Raw genomic sequence first — 23,416 nt, 5'->3', positions numbered from 1 at the left:
GGGCCTCGCGGCCCGGCGGCCTCATCGGGGCCAGCTTCAAGTCGACGGCCTCGGTGCAGGAGCTGGAGTGCGTGGCCGAGTATGAGCGCCTGAAGAAGGAGTACGAGATCTTCCGCGTCAGCAAGAACAACGAGGTGGCCTCCATGGTGAAGAAGGAGGCCAAACTGGACAGGGAGAACAAGCGGCTGCGCGCTGAGCTGCAGGTAGCTCCCGCCGCCCTCTCGGGGCAGGGGCCACGGTGAAGCAAGGTCCTGGCACGTGAGGCTGCAGAGGGCTCGTCCCACTTCCCGGGAAAGCTGTGGCAGGGCAGTGATGGGGGCAATAGCTTTTCCTTCCCAAGGAAGGCAGAGTGCTGGGGAAATGATGTGTGGCCCAGTGCTGTCCTGATGAGCCATGTAGTCAAGGTCTGTCCTTTAGATTCGTTAATCCTTTAGATTGGATATCAGGGAAATATTCTTCCCAGAGAGGGTGATGAAGCACTGGAACAGGTTGCCCAGAGAAGCTGTGGATGCCCCATCCCTGGAAGTGTTCAAGGCCAGGCTGGATGAGGCTTTGAGCAACCTGGTCTAGTGCAAGGTGTCCCTGCCCATGGCAGGGGGTTGGAAGTAGATGGTCTTTAAGGTCCCTTCCACCGGAAACCATTCTGTGATTCTAGGATTCTATGATATTCTTGTATTTAGACCTGATTTTTGCTACTTGAAAAGCAATCTAAAACCTTTTATCAACAATTGCTTTCACTCAGAGAAATGGTGTATTAAATGTTTTCAGGCACTTCAGAAAACTTACCAGAAAATACTTAGAGAGAAAGAAAGCGCATTAGAAGCTAAATACCAAGCCATGGAGAGAGCTGCTACTTTTGAACATGATCGAGACAAGGTCAAAAGACAATTCAAGGTATGGTTTGGCTTTTCCTGGCTTTTGCCCCAATAAAATCTTCTCCAGTAGGTTTCATGAGGACCTCTCCCTCTTAAAAAAAAAAAAACAAAAAACAAAAAAACAAAAAAACCAACAGCAGTATCATAGCTGTAGCTGCTTATTCCCTTCAAAATAATCCTATCAAAACTTCTCTGTAAAACTAAGAGGAAAAAATAAAAAATAACATTTTAAATATTAAAAGGAGAATATGCAGTGATGCATCTTAGCATAGGAATATATACATATTTGAGAGTGAGAGGAAAAAGCAGGCTGTGAACTGCAGAAGGAATGTATAAACATGGAGTTCTGAAATTTCTGTATAAATTTTATATACAGCACTGTAATGTTAAACACTTCTAGCTTACATTAAAGTGGGTAGTGGCACATCTCTTTTGGCTGCCAAAACATGATAGCCAGATAAAGACAAAAGCCTTTGCACTTTCTGGAGGGATTACTTGCAAGGCCAAGCTGATGCTTCTGTTTTACCTTTGCTGCTGATGGTGATACTTCTACCACCCAAAACAGGGCAATGGGTCCTGATTTTGTGCTGTTTTCAAGATTCATGATATCTTTAATTGTAACAGCTGTTAATGTTTGGTGGATACGTAAAAAGAGGATTGGTTTTGACCTTATTTAAGAAAATGAGACTTGAGGAAGATTTCACTGTATTTAGATCTATGTTCATGTTTTTTTCCCCGTGATAGTAGTATTTTACAAACAGGACAGCTGGAGATGCTTGATCACTTTCTATCTTAGGAAATGTAAATTTCCACAACAATCAAAATTAAATACATTATCATATGTAAGTTTAAAATGGTAAGATTTTAAAAATAGGTAATTTTAAACTACTGATGGCTGCTTGCTCACACTGTCATGCCTTTGCCTGCTAAATGAATGCTAGAAACCTGTTTTTCCAATCGAAAGCAGATTATATGAATTCAGGAACTGATAGTGGAATTCAAAAGATTTATGGTTTTTTATTTTCTTTCCTGGTCATAGATTTTTAGAGAAACTAAAGAAAATGAGATTCAGGACTTACTGAGGGCCAAACGAGAGCTGGAAGCAAAACTTCAGAGACTCCAGGCCCAAGGAATCCAAGTGTTTGATCCTGAAGAGTCTGATTCTGATGATAATTGTACAGATGTTACTGGTGAGAATTTAATCCCCAGCATTTTATGTTGGAACATGACTGAAATCTCTGTATGGTAAAGCACAAGTCAAGTGTTTATGTTCTTTTGAAAAAAGGTTTATTAATCCAGGTGGAAAAGCAACATAAAATAATTTAAAGGATAAAAGCAGCTGACTTTTTTCAAGTGTAGTTTAGATTGTGGAAGCCCACTTTTCTGGTTTTAAAGATGAATAGATGAAGAAAATGAAGAAAACATTCTTTTTTAAAAATTGTTCCATGAACAGTTCTGAGTTTTCTAGCCTTTTCTGAATTTTCTGATTCTAGACCTGAGAGATCGTGTTCTAAAGGACCCAGAAAGCACACCTGAAACTAGAGGGAACCTTAGACAGACTTATTCATGTTTGTGGATGGTGAACTATGCCAGTCTCAGCTGGTGTACTTTCTAGAGTAGCAGAGTTAGATATTAAACAAACTTGAACTGACCAAAAGAGTTATTTGATTGAAGATTTTTTTGAAAGGGAAGCCCTAACCAACTTAATGACATAGAAGGCAAAACCTTGTATAGGCCACAAGGGGTGTTTGCCAACATGGAGAGGATTCAGATAGGTATGCCATCAGCCCACTGATTTTGATTCAAAATAGAGCAGTAATGGTAGCAGAGAGCTAGCACCTCAACACGCTTAAGGATGGCCACCATTACTTCTTGCACCTTGAAGGGTTACTGAGGAAAAACTGTGTGCAAGTGCTGTTGCTTAATCTTTGTTTTGCTTATTGAGATGTATCAGCTGTCGCATCTTGGCAGGAATATAAATATGCAATCGTGAGAAGTAGAAAGGTTTCAAAATGCAGGGATTGGCTTTTTGCATAGTAATTAGTAGCACAGATAGTCTTGTTTTATGGATTTTTTTCTGTCTTCTTTTGTGTTGAATCAATTTTTGAATTAATTCTTCCTTTCTTACCTTTTTCTAAGTCTTTTTCAATTTCCTGATTTTTCTCCATGGAAGATTTATTTCCTGTCTTGAAAGTTGTATGTTGATTGGCAGAAATATAATCCAAGCATATTTGGAAGAGATGCTGTGAAAGCTCTTTCACGCAGTGCAGAGAATGTATTTCAGTCCTGACCTACAGCACATACAGCTCTTTCCAGTGCCGGAACATTCCTGAACAGAAGTTGTCAGTTTTGTGATGTGCACAGATGGCTGCAGCAGTACTGCAGACTGGCTCCTGATTTGTAATGCAAGTCAGCGTTTGAACCCAACAAGGTGTGAGCAATCCATGTAATAACAAATATTAGTAAATAACCTCACCCTTTAGCAGGATGGCTTCTCGTTAACTTTGGACAAAACTATGGCACACAAAGGCATGAGGAAATCTGCTAAAAGAGAAAAAATGATTGTCAGTGGCATGTGGCAGTAGGTTTCAGCTGGAGGGTTTAAGAGTGTTAATTACCTTGTTTAGTGACAATGAAGAAGTTTACTTTTTTTCCCCCTGATTCTTAGCTTCAGGGGCACAATCTGAGTACTGGAATGGAGGAGCTTTGGGAAGTGAGCCGTCGATGGGTAGTATGATGCAACTTCAGCAGTCTTTCAGAGGGCCTGAATTTGCTCACAGCTCTATAGACGTGGAGGGACCATTTGCAAATATAAACAGAGGTAAGAAATGGTGGGTTTGTTTGCTGGGATTATATGTGTCTGTGTCATTCTTCTATCCATTCTTAAGTAATTCTGTTCTTTCTTAGCTCCTTTTATGCCCAAGCTTTGATAATTTCACTGAAGGGTTACTTGGAATTTGTTGTAAAAATAAAAGAAACTGTAGCTGTACATTCAAAGTTATGTTTAATATATTTGGTGACTCCAGTAGGTGCAGCAGTGACTTTAGCAAACAGCAGTGCTTTGTTGTGAATAAAACAAGTACCATCTTGTAGCATATGTTGGCTGAGGAATATACTGATCTTTCAGTATCTGCTGGCATTCTTTTTTTCCATTTTTATTCAAATTCTTTACTTCCTGAGTATGAATGTTATGTTCCTGTTAGAATAAACTATACACTTGGGGTTTTTTTCATTGGATTTGTATGGGTTTTGGGCCTGCTCAGGGGGCCATTCATGGAAATCTAACTGCAAGACCAGGATGTATATACATTGTTACATGTATCAGTATCATTAATTGTTGCTTTTTAACTTTCTTACCCAAATGGCCCCCTGTAAGTTGTCTTCAGGTGTTCTGGTTTCCCTCACTGTTGTCCTGGCCCTGGAACTCCTCTTGCATGTAGTTGACTTTGCTGGAAGTTTCTCCCTTTTTAATTTAATCCTTCAGGCTCTGATTCAAAAGTCTGTGCCTGCAAAATGAGAGGGGAGGGTCTGCTCTGTGATGGCTCCAGCTTCATACACTAAGTCTTTCATCATCGCATGTCGTGCTGAAGGGAGAACCTGTTACTGTCTTGAAAAAATGACTAGTCACAAAATTAAGAACCTAAGGAAGTTTTTTAATCCATTGCTTCTGCAAACAATTTACATACAGTAGTACAGGAAGCAAGCCTTTATCTCAAGAAGAGGAAGTTCCCATAATGTTTCACTGTCATTTATTCACATGGTCTAATTGAAATACAAGTAGATTTGGAGGAAAGAAAAGTTTGATTATGAGTGATTTTATTATTCCTGTGTATTTTTACTTATTTTACAACTATTGACTTGTTTTTGTGGATACATTTCATCAATCCTATTTCGAGGAAACATCCTTGTAATGATAATATGTATATATTTGACACTGTTGTTTTGCCACATGATTAAATTATATGTTATCAGATGATACGAGTTCTCTAAATTCAGATTTATAGAATTAAAATAGTTGAGTAATAATGTTACTACCATTTTACATAAAATGTAGTATTCACAATGTTAAGAGGTTATGACTTACCTGTAATGCAGTGTAATCAGATGTCAATATCTCTAGGTTTCATTTTGGCTCATTTTTCATTGGCAGATGATTGGGATGCTGCTGTCGCCAGTTTATTACAGGTTACTCCTCTCTTTTCCCACTCTCTGTGGAGTAACACAGTAAGGTGTTTTATTATTAGTACTGATGAGACTCAACCAGAAGTGGACATTCTCATTAGAGTGAGTACCTCACAAACTTATGCTGATTTATATGCTCCTCTGTTTCCACGGTGATACTTATTCAGAAATTTGTGTAATATTTCTTGAAGGCTTTTGTAGGTATAGCCCAATGTCAGTGAAAGAATTGTCAAGGACTTCAGGGGAAGAGACTGCATGGAGGAAGGAAACTGAGATTTATCTCACAGGTCCTTAATGCTCTGCAGATTTAGTAATAAAGCACTGTTATTCAAATTTGCTTTCAGAACTACTCACCAAAACTTCAAAGAATCTGTGAAACAATGGGGTACTTCTTTCAAGTTGTTAATTTTTCAGCAGAAAATGAAAGGCCTCTTAAGGATGTAAGAAAATGGGAAATTGAAAAAAGTTCGCTAGTCATTTTGCTGCTGCATTTAACTTTGCCAAGGTAAGTGTTTTCCAGACTGGTACAGCAAATGGGAACTGGTGATTTATGCAGAGTGTATAACTTATTAAAATGTATGTGGTGCTTCCTGGGTACATTTCCTAGTATCCTCTAAGTGATACTCCTTCAAACTTTAGGTTTGCTAGTGCAGACAGTTTAAAAAATATATCAGCTTTGTATCATTTCCTTTTTCTTGTAGCTACAGATTCTCTTAAAATACAGCACGAAAGATGTCTTCATAATACAGAAATGTTTTGCTTCACAAGAGCAGCTCTGTCATGCGAATTGCTGGAGTCTTAGGAATTCAGGATGACTGGTGTGAATGTCCTCAGTGTTTTTCACTTGCTTATCTAGCCTTACACCTGTCTGTAGTGTTTTGATTTTATTCTGTCCCATATTATTTTCTATCTTTGCCTGTTTTCTGGATTGATTTCGTGGCTTTCCTGTGTGGTACCTTCTGCTAGCTTCCTGTAGCTTAATTTACTAAAGTGATGATGTTTTATGACAAACGGTGATACAGTGTGTCCTCTTGGTTCAGTGAGTGATTTCCTAACCTTCTGGGAGACAAAACATGGCTTACTACATGAAAAACACCAAACCTGGGATACTTTCAGAATTGTGTTAGGACTCTTTTCTGTTATGCATTTGGGAATTTAGATTGGATATGAGGAAGAAATTCTTCCCGGAGAGGGTGATGAGGCACTGGCACAGGTTGCCCAGAGAAGCTGTGGATGCCCCATCCCTGGAAGTGTTCAAGGCCAGGCTGGATGAGGCTTCGAGCAACCTGGTCTAGTGGAAGGTGTCCCTGCCCATGGCAGGGGGGTTGGAACTAGATGGGCTTTTCCACCCCAAACCATTCTGTGATTCTCTGAATTTTGGGCAGAGTTTGGTTTTGATGCCTGGGAGAGAGGTGTTTCCTTTTGCTGAAGAAGAGAGAAAAGGGATTAGAAAAGATATTAAAGATCACAGAGGGGTCATTCCAACACATATGTATGAATGCAAAAATATGAAAATACTGGTAGGCGTTAAGTTTTATGTTAGGGGTACATCTTGAACTCTAGGGATTTCAAATACTGTTGTATTATTTGAGCTCTTGTGTTAACTGGACCTCCTGTTTCTGTAAATGAAACACCTGTCCGCAGAGAATTAAAGGCTGGTTTAAAACACTGGTAGCTAAGATTTACAACAGTGGAGTGCTTCAGGGAAAAGCCAGGTACCACAGATGATGCTGATTTGTTTTCATAGCAGGATCAGGCTAGAACTGCCATAGATTTCTGCCCTTAGAAAGATAGTGTCAGCTGCTGAGGACATATTGACACTCCAAGGGGATACTGTTGCCAAATAACCCAGTTTTATGTATGTGGGTCACAAGTGTTTAAGAACAAAATACGCCAGGAAAAAACCCACAAAGGAGGATTCCTGCCAACAGTATTCACTGAGACAGTTTCTCTTAGCAAAGCTGTGATGAAAACTCTAGTGCTCATATAAAGAACGTAATATTTAAGAGATCCTGTCTGCTATTGTCAGCATCCCCCAGTTGTATAGTTCCTTCTGTGGAACAGCAATAGGTTGCTGGGAACGAGATCCATGGATATCATACACATATATAATACAAAGTGCTTTTGAGTTTGGAGGTGTGTAATTCTCCTTTTCAACTACAATAGATTAAAAGACTATCCTTTATCTGACAAATACTAAAAGACCTTTCCTAAACAGGTCAAGGAAGTAGAACACAAGCCTTCAAATAAGTGGTGGCAGAGCTTGTTAATCATGTGTGAATCCATGTTATTTCCATGCAAGGCAATTACCTTTCCTGCTGCATATTGGTATGACAGGAAAATAAACTTCTAATTTACAAAGCAATAATCATAAAAATTAATGAATTATTTTAATGGGTTTGGTACATGTAGCATAAATTTCTCTCTTAGCTGTTCCATGCTTTGGAATTTATCATAAATTCTCTGCTGAAATATTGCTTGCCCTTTGTTGTAAAGAGATACGACTTTTGACTTAGATTTTGCAGTGAAACCCATCTTCAGAGCTTGTGTTGATTGAACTGTTTACTACAGCAGTGTAATATAGCACAAGAATGCTGATTTCCAATCTAGTTGTTTGTTGGAGGACTGTGAAGAAGCCTTCTTGAGAAATCCAGAAGAAAGGCCCCGACTAATTTACCACAGAAAGGATGATGGCAGAGTTGGTTCAGTCTCAGTGCAACAGTTAATTGAGCAGATTTCTTACGTGAACAAAGCAAAGGTAAGGCATTTTAAAGACTGTGGAATTTTAGAAGGCTTACTTCCCTGCTATAAAAAACATTGAGTCCTAGTAATCCCAGCTTTTAGGAGACATTGCATTGCACTCATTGCTCAGGGTGCTCATTTTGTGAGCAGTTTGATGAAGCTGAAATCTGAATATCATGAAATTTTCATTAGCAGGGGAGGAAAAAAGCCACGACATTTTCACTGAAAAAAAATCCCTATGGTATAAGAATAGAATTTCTCACCTGTATTTAGCCATTTAAATGGCAAAGCTAATTATATAAAGTCCCCCCTTTTTAGTTACTCAAGAGAAAGAAGTGTGTCTCCAGAGAGACTCCTCCCATCTGAAAATAGATCGGTTGCCATTTACTTCCCCCTACAGACAGAACTGTTGAGAACAGCTGAAACTAGATGCTCAACTTTAAAAGCTTAAGCAAAGTGAATCCTACCTAAGGAATGAAACAGGGTGGAATTGAAGTGTGTTCCAGAATGTTATTGTTGGAAGGTCTAAATACTGTTCCCAACTGAGTTCAGAGTTGCTTCATGCTTTGCCATTTATTTTTTCAGATGATTGATCATACTGGAGGTGTGGAGGAAGGAGCATATGAAATCTATAGTTGCATGGAAAAGATAATTAAACAGGTGGAGTACATGATGCATTTCGGCTTTTTCTGTCCCTCCTCTGTTTTATGATCTTATATGATGCCAGCGAGATCACTATATGCTACTTAGATGTAATTCAAAGGATCTTCTTGTGTTTTATCACTAATACCTGGCAAGCAAAGAAATCTGCAAATGGAAAATAAAACCTAGAACTGAGAAGTGCTTTTATGGGCAAAAGCAGAAATAACAGGGGAAAGGGATCTATTCATGACCTAAATTCTCTTTCAGTATCTATCCATACCATAGGAGAAGGAGAGGTTGCATAGTCCATTCTGTCCTTATCCTTCCTTGTAGTGAGTTGCTTCCACTATGAGGAGCCTAAAACCAATGTTTTGAGACCTGTGCATTCAGAATTAACTTGGTTTCATCTAATTGCTTATTTTTTTAATGTTCTCTGCTAGCCTAAAAGGAAATGAGCAGACTGATGTTTAGTAGAGCCGCACTCATACAGGGGCATTGAGACTAATGGCAAATGGACCTGCACCCTTAAGAATTAAGTTGCAGTTTTCTCCATGTAATTTTCTTTTTACTTAGGATATATTGGGGTGTGAAATGACAGAAATGGAAAGCAGGGATTTGAGTAATAAGGAAGAGTCCAGTGCTCCTGAAGAGGAAGTTTTTGGTGATGTATTGTGGGATGCACATGATGAACAAGAACAGATGGAAGCTTTTCAGCAGGCCTGCAATTCAACATGTGACCTGGGATTTGAGAAAGTAAGTACACTGGAAATGTATTTCCATCTCTTGCTAGGCAGGAGGTACTTCTACAGAAGAAGCTGTGTCTGAGAGCATCCTTGAGGCTGTTACTCCTTTGGCTAGAAGAAGCCATATGTCTTATATAGATGGCATATTTATTTTCTGGGAGAGGTGCCAGTTTGTGTGTTGTTGAATGACATTGATGAAGAAGCAGTTGTCGTTCTGCACTGAGGAAAAGCACTGTAACGGTGTGCCAGAAGTAGGGCATTCTCCTAGACTTTGGTTGTCAATAGAAAAGGCTCTGAACATCTTCTTTTCACCTTTTATTTTGAGGAAATCCGAGCTGTGCCTTGACACCTGGGGTTAAGTCTTTTGGAGATGACGAATGAAAGATTTCATCTCGTCATGCAGCCATACGTATGTGAGAAGAACATGGGAAAGTTATAAGTAGAGAGCTGCTGAATAACTCAATATTACTCATTGCTTACATAAAATTTTAAAAACATTTCAAATTGGGGACATCAGGAGCAGTTACAGGTAGGGAAGGTACAATGAACGTAGGAAGAAAAAAGCATTAAAGTGGCCATGGAAAGTGATTCCACAGTTTATTTGTGCAGCATTCCTTGATGTTATAATTCAGCATAAGCGTACGGTTTCTATGTTGTTGTACTTAAGTTGTTAGTTACCATATTTTACTAGCACAATTTATGATTTTACTTCACTGCTTATATATTGGCAATGAGCTGGAGGATTCTGCCATCTCTATTGCATACTAGAATAGTAAAATAATACAACATTAATAGAAAAAATACCTATGTGTGTCATAATGTGCCACCACTTCTTCTCCCAAATGGATGAAGGGTGGGGTTTTTGTTTGGTTTTAGATGGGTTTTTTTGTCATCCTGAACTCTGCTGTAACATTCTCGGCCATTTGTGTGGTGAAGGAAAGCCTTTCTTTTGCAAGCTTAGTGCCTCAAAGTATCGTTCATGGCAGATGTCAACTTTTAAAGGCTTCGTCCTGGCAAACATATTCAGTGCAGTAATGAGGGTTAGGAGATGAGGAGGGACAGCCTGAACAAGCATAGGGCCCAACTGCTTTATTGTAATAACACCAGTTCAATTATTAGCACTGGAAGTTCCTATTAATTAGGGGTTTGAATGAAACCTGTTTATTTATGTTAGGCTTTCTTCAGTAGAGATAATAAATTCTGTGGTTTAAGTGGTTTATTACAAAATTTATTTCCATGTGTATTACATTTCAGTAGGCATTCCCTTACCTTAATAAATCTGTGCTTGTATTTTGTGTCTAGGTGGTTTACAATACCAAGCACTGTATTTCTCCCTTAAACAGTGGAATATTTGTAATGAGAGTTTCTTTTTTATAGTATTTTGAACGTCTAAATGACCTAGTAGCAGCACCAGCACCAATTCCACCTCTGCTTGTATCAGGAGGACCAGGCTCTGGGAAATCTCTCCTTCTGTCAAAATGGTAGATTAAATTACTCTTTTTATTTTTTGTATGAATGAAATTTAAGGACAATGTTTTCACTACATTTCAGAAGTTGTATCAGTTTAATTAGCGATAAAATGGCTAAAATTAGCGATAAATGGCATTTACAAAGCACTGAAGTTACTGAGGAATTTAAGGACAATGTTTTCACTACATTTCAGAAGTTGTATCAGTTTAATTAGCGATAAAATGGTAGCATTTACAAAGCACTGAAATTACTGAGGCATCCTGGAAAGATTTGTTAATAATTGAGTAGGTAATTCCACCTGGACTGCCTTTAATGTCTCCCTGACTCCGCTTGCAACACCCTGCAGCTCTGTCTTTGCACAGCATTAATAAGTGGTTTCAGCAGCTCAGTTGCGTTGCCCTTTTCTGATACCCAAGAGGGGTCCCTTGGAGTCTTTTAAACTGAAATAAAGGGAAGATCAGACCTAGTAGTTTATCACAGAAATGCATTTTATGGTCAGTTGTAGGCTATGACAAAATTAGTTGACAAAAAAATAAATTAATGGTGTCATTACTACTTAAAAGCTGAGTGACGTGGTTGTCCAGTGCCAGGAAGGGCACTTGTTAATGGCTGCTGGTACTGGGGAGAGCAAAAATGGAATCTGACATAAAACGTTCAATTATACCTCAGGAAATATCTGTCCTATTTTGTGAGATAAACGTGGAACGTCTCTAGCTCCGACACACTCCTTCAGCAGAACTGATAGTTTTATCTCAGATACATTTGCAAAATTGCAGTCTCTTAAGTGCTTTCTAAAAACTCTTTTGCTAGGATTCAGTTGCAACAGAAGCATTCTCCAAACACTCTAATTCTTTATCACTTTGTTGGGAGGCCCATGTCTACTAGTTCAGAATCTGCACTGATAATTAAACGCCTCACATTAAAGGTAAGCTGCGTTATTACATACCCTGCACTGCATGGTAGTGCCGGTGTGTGCGTGTATCTCAAGAGATACAATTTTCTACACTTCTTTGCTACGTCAGTTAAGGGTAATAAAAATGTAAGGTGTTATAGAACGGGGGGAATCTGTTCCTAAACACTGAATGCAGATCAATTAAACAGCATCTCAGGGATATTCATAGTAGATTGGCATTCCAGTGACCTATATTGAGGGCTTATAAAAAACGTATAAGCTTCTTCCAAAATTTCCTGCCATCTGGACAATGAGAGAGGCAGGTGGTACCTCTTCTGTGTTGAGAAACCTGAGGCTGTATTCACTAGTTGGCACCATATTGTCCCTAGAGTAGTCTCTCCCCTATATTAATTTATTTTTTAATTGTGTGTTAGCTATGTGGGGAATAAGTGAGGATTATTTTTGTGCCAGGGTCTGAGCTTTCTTTTTCCTTCAGAGGGTGGCACTAAGGACTTTACAGGACTAAAATCTTCAGAAAAATGAAGTCAATTGTGCTCTCCTTGCAATTTTCTCATGTATTTTGGAAGTCTCTGTATTTAACTTGTGGAGCTTTTAAGCCCTTTAAGTCTCCAAATTCCTTGCTCATTGTATAAAGCCAGGTTATCTCTCTAGAATTTACACAAGTTCAGTAAATATTCTTTGTTCTGCACATGCCAGCTTTCTGCATACACTAGAAGAAAAGAATTCTGTGTGAACTTGACTAGAAAAATTGCCCCAAAATCCTGCGTTGTTTTTATTTTTTAATTTCCTCTTGATTCTATAGAACGTCTTTCAACTGTGCTAGTTGATTTTTAAGGTATAATTTGTTACGTATGTTTATACTTCTGCAGCTTATGCAACACTCTTGGTTAGTATCACCTCTGACTTTGGATCCATCTAAACTTCTGGAAGAGTTTCCTCGCTGGCTGGAAAAGCTTTCTGCACGTCATCAAGGCAGCATTATCATAATTATTGATTCTATTGACCAGATACAGGTGTGTTTTCAACATACTTGCCATTTGCCAGTCTAAAAGAAACTTTTGTACTATTTGGACTATTGTAGTAGGTTCAGCTATACCTCTGTAACAGACATATTAATGGTTGCTTTGCTCTAAAGAGTAAATGTAGAAAATAGTTCTGCATTGTTTTGAACAACCTTCGTATTAAGGAACCAAAATTTGTTTTTAAGCAAGCTGAGAAGCACATGAAGTGGCTGATCGATCCACTGCCAGTGAATGTGAGAGTGATTGTGTCAGTGAACGTAGAAACATGTCCACAGGCTTGGAGGTAGGTTATGTTTCTGAGATGTTTCAAAGTAGCCTGGGTTACAATTACTGTTTTAAATTACAGTTACTCCTTGAAGAGCAAAAAGCCAGATTAAATCTTCACTTGGAGATTTAATAGGATAAGATGTTGCAGCCACTGAGGAGAAGGAAAGCTTCTCTATTGTAACTGCAGTGAGGACAGGTTTTAGCTCTTGGGAAACCAAATTTTTGTTTTACTGTGATGGATCTATCCACATGACTGTCCACGTGACACATCCATGTGAAGAGGATGTTAAATGCAGTCAGATGCACATCAAGAATCACAATACCATGGTGTAAGTCCAGGATAAGTCTAAAGGTGGGGATTTGACTTGTGATGCCTAGAATTTCTTAGTGGCAGACAATAGCTTCAATTACTGTTTTGATATCAATCTTTAAAAAGCTCTGGAACTTCGTATTTTTTTTTCCTTTCGTTTGCTGTTTAATAAGATCTGCGTATGACTTTGTTCTCTCTTACCAAAGGTTGTGGCCCACTCTTCATCTTGATCCACTGAATTCCAAAGATGTTAAATCTCTCATTAGTGCAGAATGTAACTCAGCAAATGTTAAATTGACTAAAGAGCAGGTATGTCTGTTGCAGTTCAGCTGAAGTACTTCAGTATAACTTTTAATGAAAACTCAGAAAGATGAAATGAGCCCAGCTGTCACACGGAAGCATTATAGTCAGCTAACTAAATAGTACTGCTCAAGTTAGCATGCAGTTGGAGTATTTTTACCCCTTGGCTCATAGCTCTGAAACACAGATGGAACAGCATAAATTATTCACACAAGACCAGTGCAGTTGCACATGTTGCTGTGAACATGTTCGTTTATTTTAGAATAGTAGAAGGTTTATTATTGTGTAATACTGTAACAGAGTAGGGGAAGAAGTATTTTACTTTGACTTGGAGACTGATTCTGTCAGGTAATCCCCATCTTGAGAGATGTAATGGTTAGGTCCTAACTCTTCTTAAATTCAAAAGGAAACTTTCACCTTTATGGTAGAAAAACATGCAGTATTTTGTGCACCAGTTGTCATGTCATAGGCTTCAGATGTCGCAGGTACAAAAGTATGCAGAACTTTTAATTTCTTGTCAAACAGAGAACATTATAGCGGTGTGGTTAATTACACCTTCACTCACACATTTTGTTTAAAACATTGTAGGAGAAGAAGCTTGAGAGGCATTGTCGTTCCGCCACAACTTGCAATGCTTTGTATGTCACTCTCTTGGGCAAAACCATCGCTTGGTAAGTCGAGATGATCTTGACATTATTATGCTCATCACTAGATTAGAGGACTTCAAGTAGGTTTGTTAGCATTTTGAATCATGTACATTTAAGGCAGAATGAATCTTACTAAGAAAAACAGTGGAGTGATTGTGATTTATGCCCAGCTGGCAACCAAACCCCACTCAGCCACTCACTCCTCCCACCCAGTGGGATGGGAAGGAGAAAATACAAGGACAGGGAGGGATCACTCACCAGTTATGGTCACGGGCAAAACAGATTCGACTTGGGGAAGAAAAATCAATTGAATTAGTTACCAACCGAATCAGAGTGGGGCAATGAGAGACAAAACTAGATCTTAAAACATTTTCCCTCACCCCTCCCCTCTTCCTGGGCTCAGCTTTGGTTCCCGTTTCTCTACCTTCTCCACCCCAGCAGTGCAGGGACATGGGGAATGGGGGTTGTCATTGGTCCATCACACGCTGTCCCTGCCACTCCTTCCTCCTCAGGGGAGGATCCTCACACTCTGCCCCTGCTCCAGCGTGGGGTCCTTCCCACGGGAGACAGTCTTCCACCAACTTCTCCAGCCTGAGTCCTTCCCACGGGCTGCAGTTTCTCACAAGCTGCTCCAGTGTGGGTCCCTTCTGTGATGTGCAGTCCTTGAGGAGTGGACTGCTCCAGTGTGGGCTTCCCACAGAGTCGTGGGCACTGACCTGGGTGTCTGCCTTGTTGCCTCATCCCAATCCTCTCTCCACTGCTGGTTCCCCAGCAGTTGGGGTTTTTTCCCCCCTCTTAAGTACGTAATCCCAGAGGCACTGCCACCATCACTGACTGACTTGTCCTTGGCCATAGACGGGTCTGACTTGGAGCTGGGGAAGCTTCTAGCAGCTTCTCACACAAGCCACCCCTGTAGCCCCAATACCAAAACCCCACCTCAGAACCCCAAAACAGCAGGATAGACAATTTTCCCCCTTCACTAACTGTGAATGCAATGGGAAGTAAAATCAGAGAGTATACAATCACCATTTTGAAACTGAATGAATCCAAACAGTATCTGTCTGTTTTCAGATGTTCTGTTTCTGTTGTATTTTTGTGGTTTTCTCCTTTCTGGGTATGTCATTGCTTCAGTGCTTTTTAAAGGTATTTGGAGAATGTCGGTGTTGTTTTCTAAACACTTAATTCAGCTCTGATGTATTTACTGATGTACCAGATAGTGTGCCTCATAGATTTTTAAGGCTAAAAGGCAGTTCAGCAACTGTTGAGTTTAACATCCTGCGTATGGTACTTTGCCCTGTTCTGCTGTGGAGAAAATTAATCTTCTCTCTTGTGCGAGAGAATACTTAGTAAGTGCATTGGCTTATTATTAACCAGGACTTCATCTTGTTGAGAAAGATGTATTTTTAGTTTAGAGACTCCCAGAAGTTGATACCTTGATTGATAATTTACTCTGGGTGACTGATTTTCATTACTCTTTTTGTTTCTGTTTTATGTCCCAGAATGCTTAATTGCTCCTGAAAACATGCTCTGTAAATGCATTAAAATGAAACAGCAGCATGACGTTTTATCTTTATCCAACCTGATGTTCTTATTCCGTCCTCCTGCTGGAGGAAAGAACACTGCAACATGTTTTTTTTATTTTTGATTTAAAATGTTGCACTTATTTAGGAAAATCAGACAGTATGACAGGAGGTGGCTTCAGGAATTCACCAGTTCAGTGTTTAATGTCACCAGGTGCTGTGCACCTTTTAAACCCAGTAGGAATGCAGAGCACTTTTGAGACAGAGCTCTACAGTAGTGTCAGTTCATCTTACTAAGCCAAATTTCATGTGCTGAACCATGCCCTTTTGGCCTTCTGCTCAGTGCTGGAAACACGGGAAATATCGACGAAACCCTTCAACGGTGTTTTCAGTGTCAAGACACGGTGTCACTGTACAGGCTCGTTCTGAGATCCATCCAAGAATCATTGCAGAGGGAGAGCGAGAAAGGTCTTCTGAGAGAGGTAAGCAGAGAATGCATCACTGTTTCTACACATAATGTATATTCATTCCTGTAAAGAGCTTTTTTTAAAGTTAAAAGTCAATATAAATTTATGTTGGTTCATTTGTACGATTCAGAGATTACTGTGTTATTAGTATAGAAGGGACACTTATTAATCTAATTGTATCTATTGCATAACCCTAGAACATATAACTGCTTTGTGTTAAATTTCAACTCTGCTATTGCCTCACAAAACAAAACAAAACAGGACTTTTCCACTGCAGTGTGATGGTAGCCTGATCCAATGGTTGACTGTGGTGAGTGTAGTAGATGCAAGCAGAACATGGTATCTCATCAATACAGGGCACCGCTTATTAGGTTTCTGATTCCTCTTCCTGCTTTTGCAGAATTTCCCTGTTATGTGGAACATTTTTTTGATTAGGACATGATACCCAAAGAAGTAAAACCAGAAGTTCTGGTCAAATTAGAACTAGTTGAACATGTCAAAGAACTGCAAGTTCTGTGGTGCTGCCAGCATAAGACCTTCAGAGTGTTTTACTTAGATGGAAGTTCCTTATGATAATAGAGTTATTTTCCCACAGTGTTTTAGAGGAAAGTCTAAGGAGCTTTTGGTTGTCCCAGAGTGTCTCATCTGGTGCTTTATCTAGTATAATATTAATCCATTAGCACTGAGGATTGTTCTTGGAGGACAGAAGAGACAGATGGCTTGTGGAGCCAGGAGGATTTTTTTCCCTTGAAATACAAAGTTACACACAGTGATCCACGGTGTTTTTCTTGGAATTGCAGTGTAAGAGCTCTGTAGCAAGTACTTCTGTGTAAAATAATCTTTCTGCTTTACGTAGATACTGTGTGTCATCGGTGTGAGCCACAATGGTGTGAGTGAGTCAGAGCTGATGGAACTTTATCCTCAACTCTCTTCTGCAGTGTTAGCCTCACTCGTTCACAGCCTGCACAAGATGTGCTTGCTGACCTACGGCTGTGGTTTGCTGAAGTTCCAGCACCTCCAGGTAAATCTTGTAATTCTAAGCATGTGCAGGTGAAGCTCCACCCCCTGAGCCCCTGCTGGTTTTTAGATAAGTTCTGTTGTTAGCTAGGTAGGCCGTGATATGTTTGTGTTTGCTCATCCGTTTTCCTCAACATCTGGTGTTAGAATCACCCTGAAAACTACTAGAGCTATGATACCAGTGTTGGTCAGTGGTGTTCAGCAGTTGAAAACCTGGCATGTCGAACTGTCAGAAATTTCTGATCGATTAGTTATTAACTCCATGTGTCCTAGAAAATACTGGTTCCACAAAAAACAAGTAGAATTGAAGAAGGGAATATTATCTGAACAACCAGAGCTTTGATCTAATGTAAGACAGCCTGTTTGTGGTGACTTTGACATCAAAAGATTTTTAGTTCTGCAACACCAATCGTGTTTCATAAAGCCATCTTGCATAGTGCCCTGTGTATCATCAGCAGTTAATGAACTAATTAATTGCATTCTCTTCCTCTAAACTATATTCTCTTTCAGGCTTGGGAGATGGTAAGATTAGAGTATATGGAAGAAGGTGAAAGTGCGATTTCTGCCTACAGACAAAAACTGGTGGAATATTTCACCAAGCAGCTAAGGTGGGTCAGGATTCCACAAGATATGCTCAGCCGCAGGCTTTATGCCTCATGGATATTTTTGTTTTATTCATATATCTTCTTTGACTCAGTTTCGTAGCTCATTAGGGTAACATAACGCGGCAAAGCCCTGTCAGTTTAGCAGTTAATTATTGATATGTTGCTTTTTAATCCTGGAAAAGATTGAGGACTATGGAGGGGAATAGGCATATATAATGTTATCACATGAAAAGGTAGGGCATGAATTTATAGCACAGTAGTTTTTTTGTGCTAACTGGCCCCACGTGAAATTTTAACTCCCAATAAATGCTGGGAAAGTTGAGGTTGCTTGGAACTTGAAGAAACAGAAGACCACTTGCATTCAACAAACAGCAGATACACAAGAGGATGTCTAGTAGAACAGCTGAACAGCTACAAGTTCTTATCCAGTTTGAAAACTGATTGGTATTTACAGTCCTGAGTTAGTGTGTCCCAGCTGTGGGCTGGTGCTTGCTGCTCCTCCGAACATGCACTGTTGGGTAGCAGAAAGCCCAGAGGACCACGGTGTGCTGGGGAAAGGAGGCGCAAAGGGACAGTGGGCTGCTGCGGGGCTGCAATTCTGCTAGCAGGCACAGATGAGCCCGCAGGGAAGGGAAGAACAGCTTCCTGTGGGTACCTGGGGGTTCCAGCACCCTCTGAGGTGAAGTTAAGATGAGGATGTGAGACAAGGGAGTACATAGGTCTTACAGTAGTCTTGTCTATTTACACATTCAGGTATGGCAATTGTATGATTGCCTAGTTTTCACATCAAGTTAGCAAGTTCTCTTAGGCCTCTCAGAGCTTTAATTTTGATTTGTTTTTCTCTCAATAGTCGGGACCAAGTGACTTGGAGAAGTGCAGATGAACTTCCCTGGCTCTTCCAGCAGCAGGGTGATAAGCAAAAGCTACACAAGTGTCTTCTGAATCTCTTTGTATCCCAGAACCTTTACAAAAGGTACAAAGATAGCCACTGCTTGGGTGGTTATAAACGTTTCAAAGTACGTTTCTTGGTCAATATAAATCAGAAAGTTACAGATATGGATTAAAGGAATTTAAATAGTAAAGGCTGAAATGCTAAATGCTGTTGTCATGTAAATGGTCTTTGCTTTCTGTTTTGTTACACCTGGGGGTTGGTAAAGGGATAAATGCTGCTGTCAACTGCATGAGACTCCGTGGATTGTCTCTAGACACCGTCACATAAAGACAAAGTTCATGCATATGGTCCTTTTCTTCTAAGCTAGCATCAGTCTGCATAGAGGGGTGTCAGAGATAAGATGAGCTTCTTATTTCCTTGTTAAAACAGGGGACATTTTGCAGAATTGCTGAGTTACTGGCAGCTGGTTGGGAAAGATAAAAGCTCTATGGCAGCTGAGTATTTTGACTCTCTGAAAGGATACGAAAAAAGCTGTGAGGGAGAGGAAAGTATGATCTGCCTGGCTGATCTTTATGAGACCCTGGGACGGTTTCTTAAGGACCTAGGTCTTCTCAGTCAGGTAAGTACATTTAGAGATTGCTATAACAGCAAGGAGGCAAATTAAGCAGAGCTCAGTACGTGCTTTCTGTGTCAGTTGTTAAGTTATTGTAGTGTACAGGATGCTGCCTGCTGCCATCATATTCTGAACTATTGCTTCTTACAGGCTGTGGCTCCTCTGCAGCGGTCTCTGGAGATTCGAGAGACTGCGCTGGATCCAGACCACCCAAGGGTGGCACAATCACTCCACCAGCTAGCAGGAGTTTATGTTCAGTGGAAGAAGTTTGGAAATGCTGAACAGCTGTATAAACAGGCACTGGAAATCTCTGAAAATGCTTACGGGGCCGAGCATCCTCGGGTAGCCCGTGAACTTGATGCACTTGCGACCTTGTACCAAAAGCAGAACAAGTAAGATTAACTGTACCGGTGTTTTTCTTTTATGTGGAGGTGGTACAGACGTAACAGGAGATGTTTTCTTCCTGACGCTAGGATGTTTCTTTGGCTCTTTTTTAGAGTTTCGTAACTTCCAAGGCAACCGTAAGCATCCCCTGTGTAGCAGGCCACCCAGTAGGGGACAACTTCGTGCTTAGTTTAACAACAAACATCCAACAAGTCAGAGATAGAGGAGGAGCATTGTCTGGCCCGAAGGATTTTGGATATTTTTAATCCTTGAGAAAAAGTGTGGGTTTTTTCAAGATACTTAAGTTTTTCTCAGATTTGTACACTCAAGTAACTTAGAAGCTTTCCAGAATACTCGGTGATGCTGCATTTGGCATTCTTCTACCACTGTAAATAACTGTTTTCAGATATGAACAAGCTGAGCAACTGAGGAAAAAGTCCTTCAGAATACGCCAGAAAGCAGCAAGGCGGAAAGGCAGTCTGGTAAGGAAACGTTTGATACTTAATAGAAGTTCAGGGCATGCTGCGGCTCTGCTAAATAGGTGGCAAAGTGTGTCTGCAGAGCTGTCAGAGCTCCAGTCCTTTTGATAATTGAGGGCATAGGTAGTGAGGTAGTGAAGTAGCTTAGCAGCACCTTCAGCATCTGCCCTTTCAACTCTCCTGGAAGCAGAGATGCACCAGTACAACTGGTATGGAGTTGAGAGAGGCGGAAAAGAAATCAGTGGATACATAGGTCTGGGGGCTGCAGAATTGCTGCTGATACGATTGGCTGTCAAAGTGGCAGTGGAAAAGGTGTTCTGCAGAATAACTGAGACATTTATCCCACAAATACTAGTGAACACAGGGATTACTACAGTGGGTAATCCCAGTAATATTAGGTACCATACTGAGGTTTTTTTCTTACTTCTGTGTTTTTCAGTTACAGAGTTTCTCTTGTCATTGTAAGGGTTGATTTGTCACGTAGTGCCTGTACTGTACGAGTTCAGCTGGTGACTCCAGAGCTCTAGCTGTCACTCTGATGCAAGCAGTGAAAAGCCATACAAATGGTGCTCTTTCCACAGTGCTTAAATACGATTCATCCATCTTCGTAATGAGTACAGCTGCACAAATATCTTTATTATTACTAGGCAGAGCGTGTAACAACGGCTGCGCTTCTTACTTGCAATTCGCTTTCCATGCAAGCGCTAGCTTGGCAGCCCATCCACGAAGATCCACGTAAAGCCTTGAGTAATACTTTATATGTATTTGTATATGGCACGTAGGATAGGAGATTAACTTGATTTTAAATTTTGAGCTTATAAATCTAAGAATTTCATCTGGATTGGTGATTTGAACTGCAGTGTTTAAGCAAATTAGCATGTATGGTATGGGGAAAACAGAGCTGTACAACAGCACAGTAATTAAAATTTCTCTGAAGCGTATTTTGCAATTCACTATTAGACCATAAATAAGCAGAATGCCCATGTGCCATTTAGCCTGAAAACAGAATTTAGGTAGGATGATGGTGCTCCTTTGGCACCAAACAGCATCTTTTGTTTTTCTGTCTTCAGTTGTACACCTTAAATGTGATGGTCGTTGGCTGACATTACCCTGTGCTTTGCTGCAGCGTGGCTTTGCTCTCCTGCGGCAAAGAGCCCTGCAACTGGAAGAGCTCACATTAGGCAAGGATACGCCGGATAATGCTCGAACCCTCAATGAGCTTGGAGTCCTCTATTACCTGCAGAATAATCTCGAGTAAGTTGTCTTCATTGTCACACACCCACTGAGTGCTCTTGCAGATCTAAATGGCAGCAAAGGATTGAGAACCAGCATTAAATGTAGACACGTGATCAAATACTCATTATGGCACCATCCCTGACTCATTCTACTGTGTTTTGTTTACTGTGAAATTCACTCATTTTCTAGAGTTGATGCTGTTAGCATGTGAGTAATTACCAGGTCAGTGTATTTCCTGCATTCAGAATTGCTGTTCCACAGTCAGATTTAACTAGCCTGCAGTGCAAATACCAGTTCTCTCTTAAAATTTATGCCCCCTCTACTCAGCTTCACTGTTTTGTGAGCCTCCTGTGTAGTGTTCATCCTTAAAGAGCAGGATTGTTGTTTTTCTGTGGAAAACACTCCAAATGCCAGCATTGCAAGCAATCATGAGTTAAATGTTCGCTGTGCTTAGAATCCTCAGGCTGTTGCCCTGTTGGCCTTTTGAAGGGCGTGTGAGGACAGAGCAGAGCAAAGATGTTCTACAAGCAGATAGCAATAAGCAGGGGGTTGAAGGGGAAGAAAAGGTTCAGATTCCATGGGCAGCCACTCTTTACATGACTTCTTCAGTCTGCAGAGTAGTCTAAAACTATTGTGAGGGTACCTTAGAGCCCTACTGAACTGAATCTTTCCAAAGAAGAAAGAAAGCACACAGCAAAAAAGCACAAAGTAAATTCTGGATGTATTTTTACATATTTTTCTTCCTATAGCTGATGTTTATGTCATCAGTAGAGCTTGGATAACTACAGAAATTAGGATCTGCACACAGGATCTCTGTTAAATGCAGGACCTTTACAGTGAAGGAATTGATTTTTAACAGCTGCTGGAAATGTGGGTTTTTTTGACAGTTTGCCCTCATGAAGTCACGCCAGTGACTGATCGTAGAGGAGTGATAGCTGTCTCATCTCATACAAGATCATTTTATATTCCACCTTATTCATATGTAGTTCCTGTCCAACACAACCTACCTCGAGAGTAACCGTATCTCCACTATTTTTAATAGGTGAGCAAAAGTACAAACTTTGTTCTACTAAAGGCTTGAGTCATTTTTAAATGGATATTGTGTCTGTTCTGAATCAGCAAGTCCAAGACTGAATTTTTTGAGCATTTAATGGAGTTAGAATGAAATCAACATCAGGAGGGCATGTCATTTTATTGTGTTGTATGTTATATCACACATCATCCTCTAGCCCTTACGCAGAGTGAACACCTTTTGACACTTGTCTAAGAGCTGCAGAACTGAACCTACAGTTCTGTGTATGTATAGATGGTCTTTATTTTTTCTCTAACATAAAATGGATTTTTTCCAATTTACTAAGCTGACCTCTTGGGAATAGTGTCACATGGAGCTCGTGTGTATGTCAGGATGACAAACTGCCTTGTTAGAATGGATGCGGCCAGTATTATGTGGGGATCACCCATTGTTTGTGGTAGAAGAACTGCTGTAAATCTGAGCTGGCATAGTAGTATGCTACTCCAGTGAGATAAAGTATCCCCTTTTGATAGGGGAACGCTTGAATGGTGGCATTACAGAGTTTCTTCTACTTTGTCACTTCTAGACATTTCTTCTACTATGAGAATCTAGCTCATGACATACATAAAACCCATTCCAGTCTCTCCCCCTTTGGTATGATTCTTCCCCTCAGTTCTCAGTGAGACTCCACCTGGAGTCCTGTGTTCAGCTCTGGGGCCCTCAACATAAGATCATGAACCAGGTGGAGCGAGTCCTGAGGATGGCCAAGAAAGATGCTCAGAGGGCTGGAGCACCTCTGCTGTAGGGACAGGCTGAGAGAGTTGGGGGTGGTTAGGCCGGGGAAGAGAAGGCTCCGGGGAGACCTTATAGCACCTTCCAGTACCTGAAGGGGCTACAAGGAAGCTGGGGGGGACTTTTTACAAGGGCCTGTAGTGACAGGACAAGGGGTAACGGGTTTAAATTGAAAGTGGGGAGGTTTAGATTGGATATCAGGAAGAAGTTCTTCCCAGAGAGGGTGGTGCAGCACTGGGGCAGGTTTCCCAGAGATGTTGTGGATGCCCCATCCCTGGAAGTGTTT

General features: G+C 40.4%; 1 protein-coding gene across 1 annotated transcript in view; it reads left to right on the top strand.

Moving 5' to 3' along the window:
* Positions 1-5: 5 nt before the first annotated feature.
* NPHP3 (nephronophthisis 3 (adolescent)) overlaps positions 6-23,416 on the top strand; it is a gene marked incomplete at its 5' end in the record, with an annotated part of 27,213 nt that continues 3,802 nt past the window's right edge. Inside the window, 23 exons of the mRNA XM_010160130.1 lie at positions 6-203; positions 769-894; positions 1,915-2,065; positions 3,544-3,696; positions 5,026-5,159; positions 5,402-5,562; positions 7,668-7,815; positions 8,385-8,459; positions 9,015-9,194; positions 10,562-10,665; positions 11,465-11,579; positions 12,437-12,580; positions 12,775-12,872; positions 13,373-13,475; positions 14,055-14,137; positions 15,977-16,115; positions 16,957-17,121; positions 17,628-17,725; positions 18,573-18,695; positions 19,044-19,233; positions 19,378-19,619; positions 20,018-20,093; positions 21,217-21,344. Coding sequence (XP_010158432.1) covers positions 6-203; positions 769-894; positions 1,915-2,065; positions 3,544-3,696; positions 5,026-5,159; positions 5,402-5,562; positions 7,668-7,815; positions 8,385-8,459; positions 9,015-9,194; positions 10,562-10,665; positions 11,465-11,579; positions 12,437-12,580; positions 12,775-12,872; positions 13,373-13,475; positions 14,055-14,137; positions 15,977-16,115; positions 16,957-17,121; positions 17,628-17,725; positions 18,573-18,695; positions 19,044-19,233; positions 19,378-19,619; positions 20,018-20,093; positions 21,217-21,344 — 3,134 coding nt within the window. The remainder of the gene's footprint in view (positions 204-768; positions 895-1,914; positions 2,066-3,543; positions 3,697-5,025; positions 5,160-5,401; positions 5,563-7,667; positions 7,816-8,384; positions 8,460-9,014; positions 9,195-10,561; positions 10,666-11,464; positions 11,580-12,436; positions 12,581-12,774; positions 12,873-13,372; positions 13,476-14,054; positions 14,138-15,976; positions 16,116-16,956; positions 17,122-17,627; positions 17,726-18,572; positions 18,696-19,043; positions 19,234-19,377; positions 19,620-20,017; positions 20,094-21,216; positions 21,345-23,416) is intronic.

This window comes from Eurypyga helias, unplaced genomic scaffold (genome assembly GCF_000690775.1).
Source record: "Eurypyga helias isolate BGI_N326 unplaced genomic scaffold, ASM69077v1 scaffold3231, whole genome shotgun sequence".
In the NCBI taxonomy this organism is placed as follows: Eukaryota; Metazoa; Chordata; class Aves; order Eurypygiformes; family Eurypygidae; genus Eurypyga; species Eurypyga helias.
Note: the sequence above shows the minus strand (reverse complement) of the source record. Positions and strands in the feature narration are given on the sequence as shown.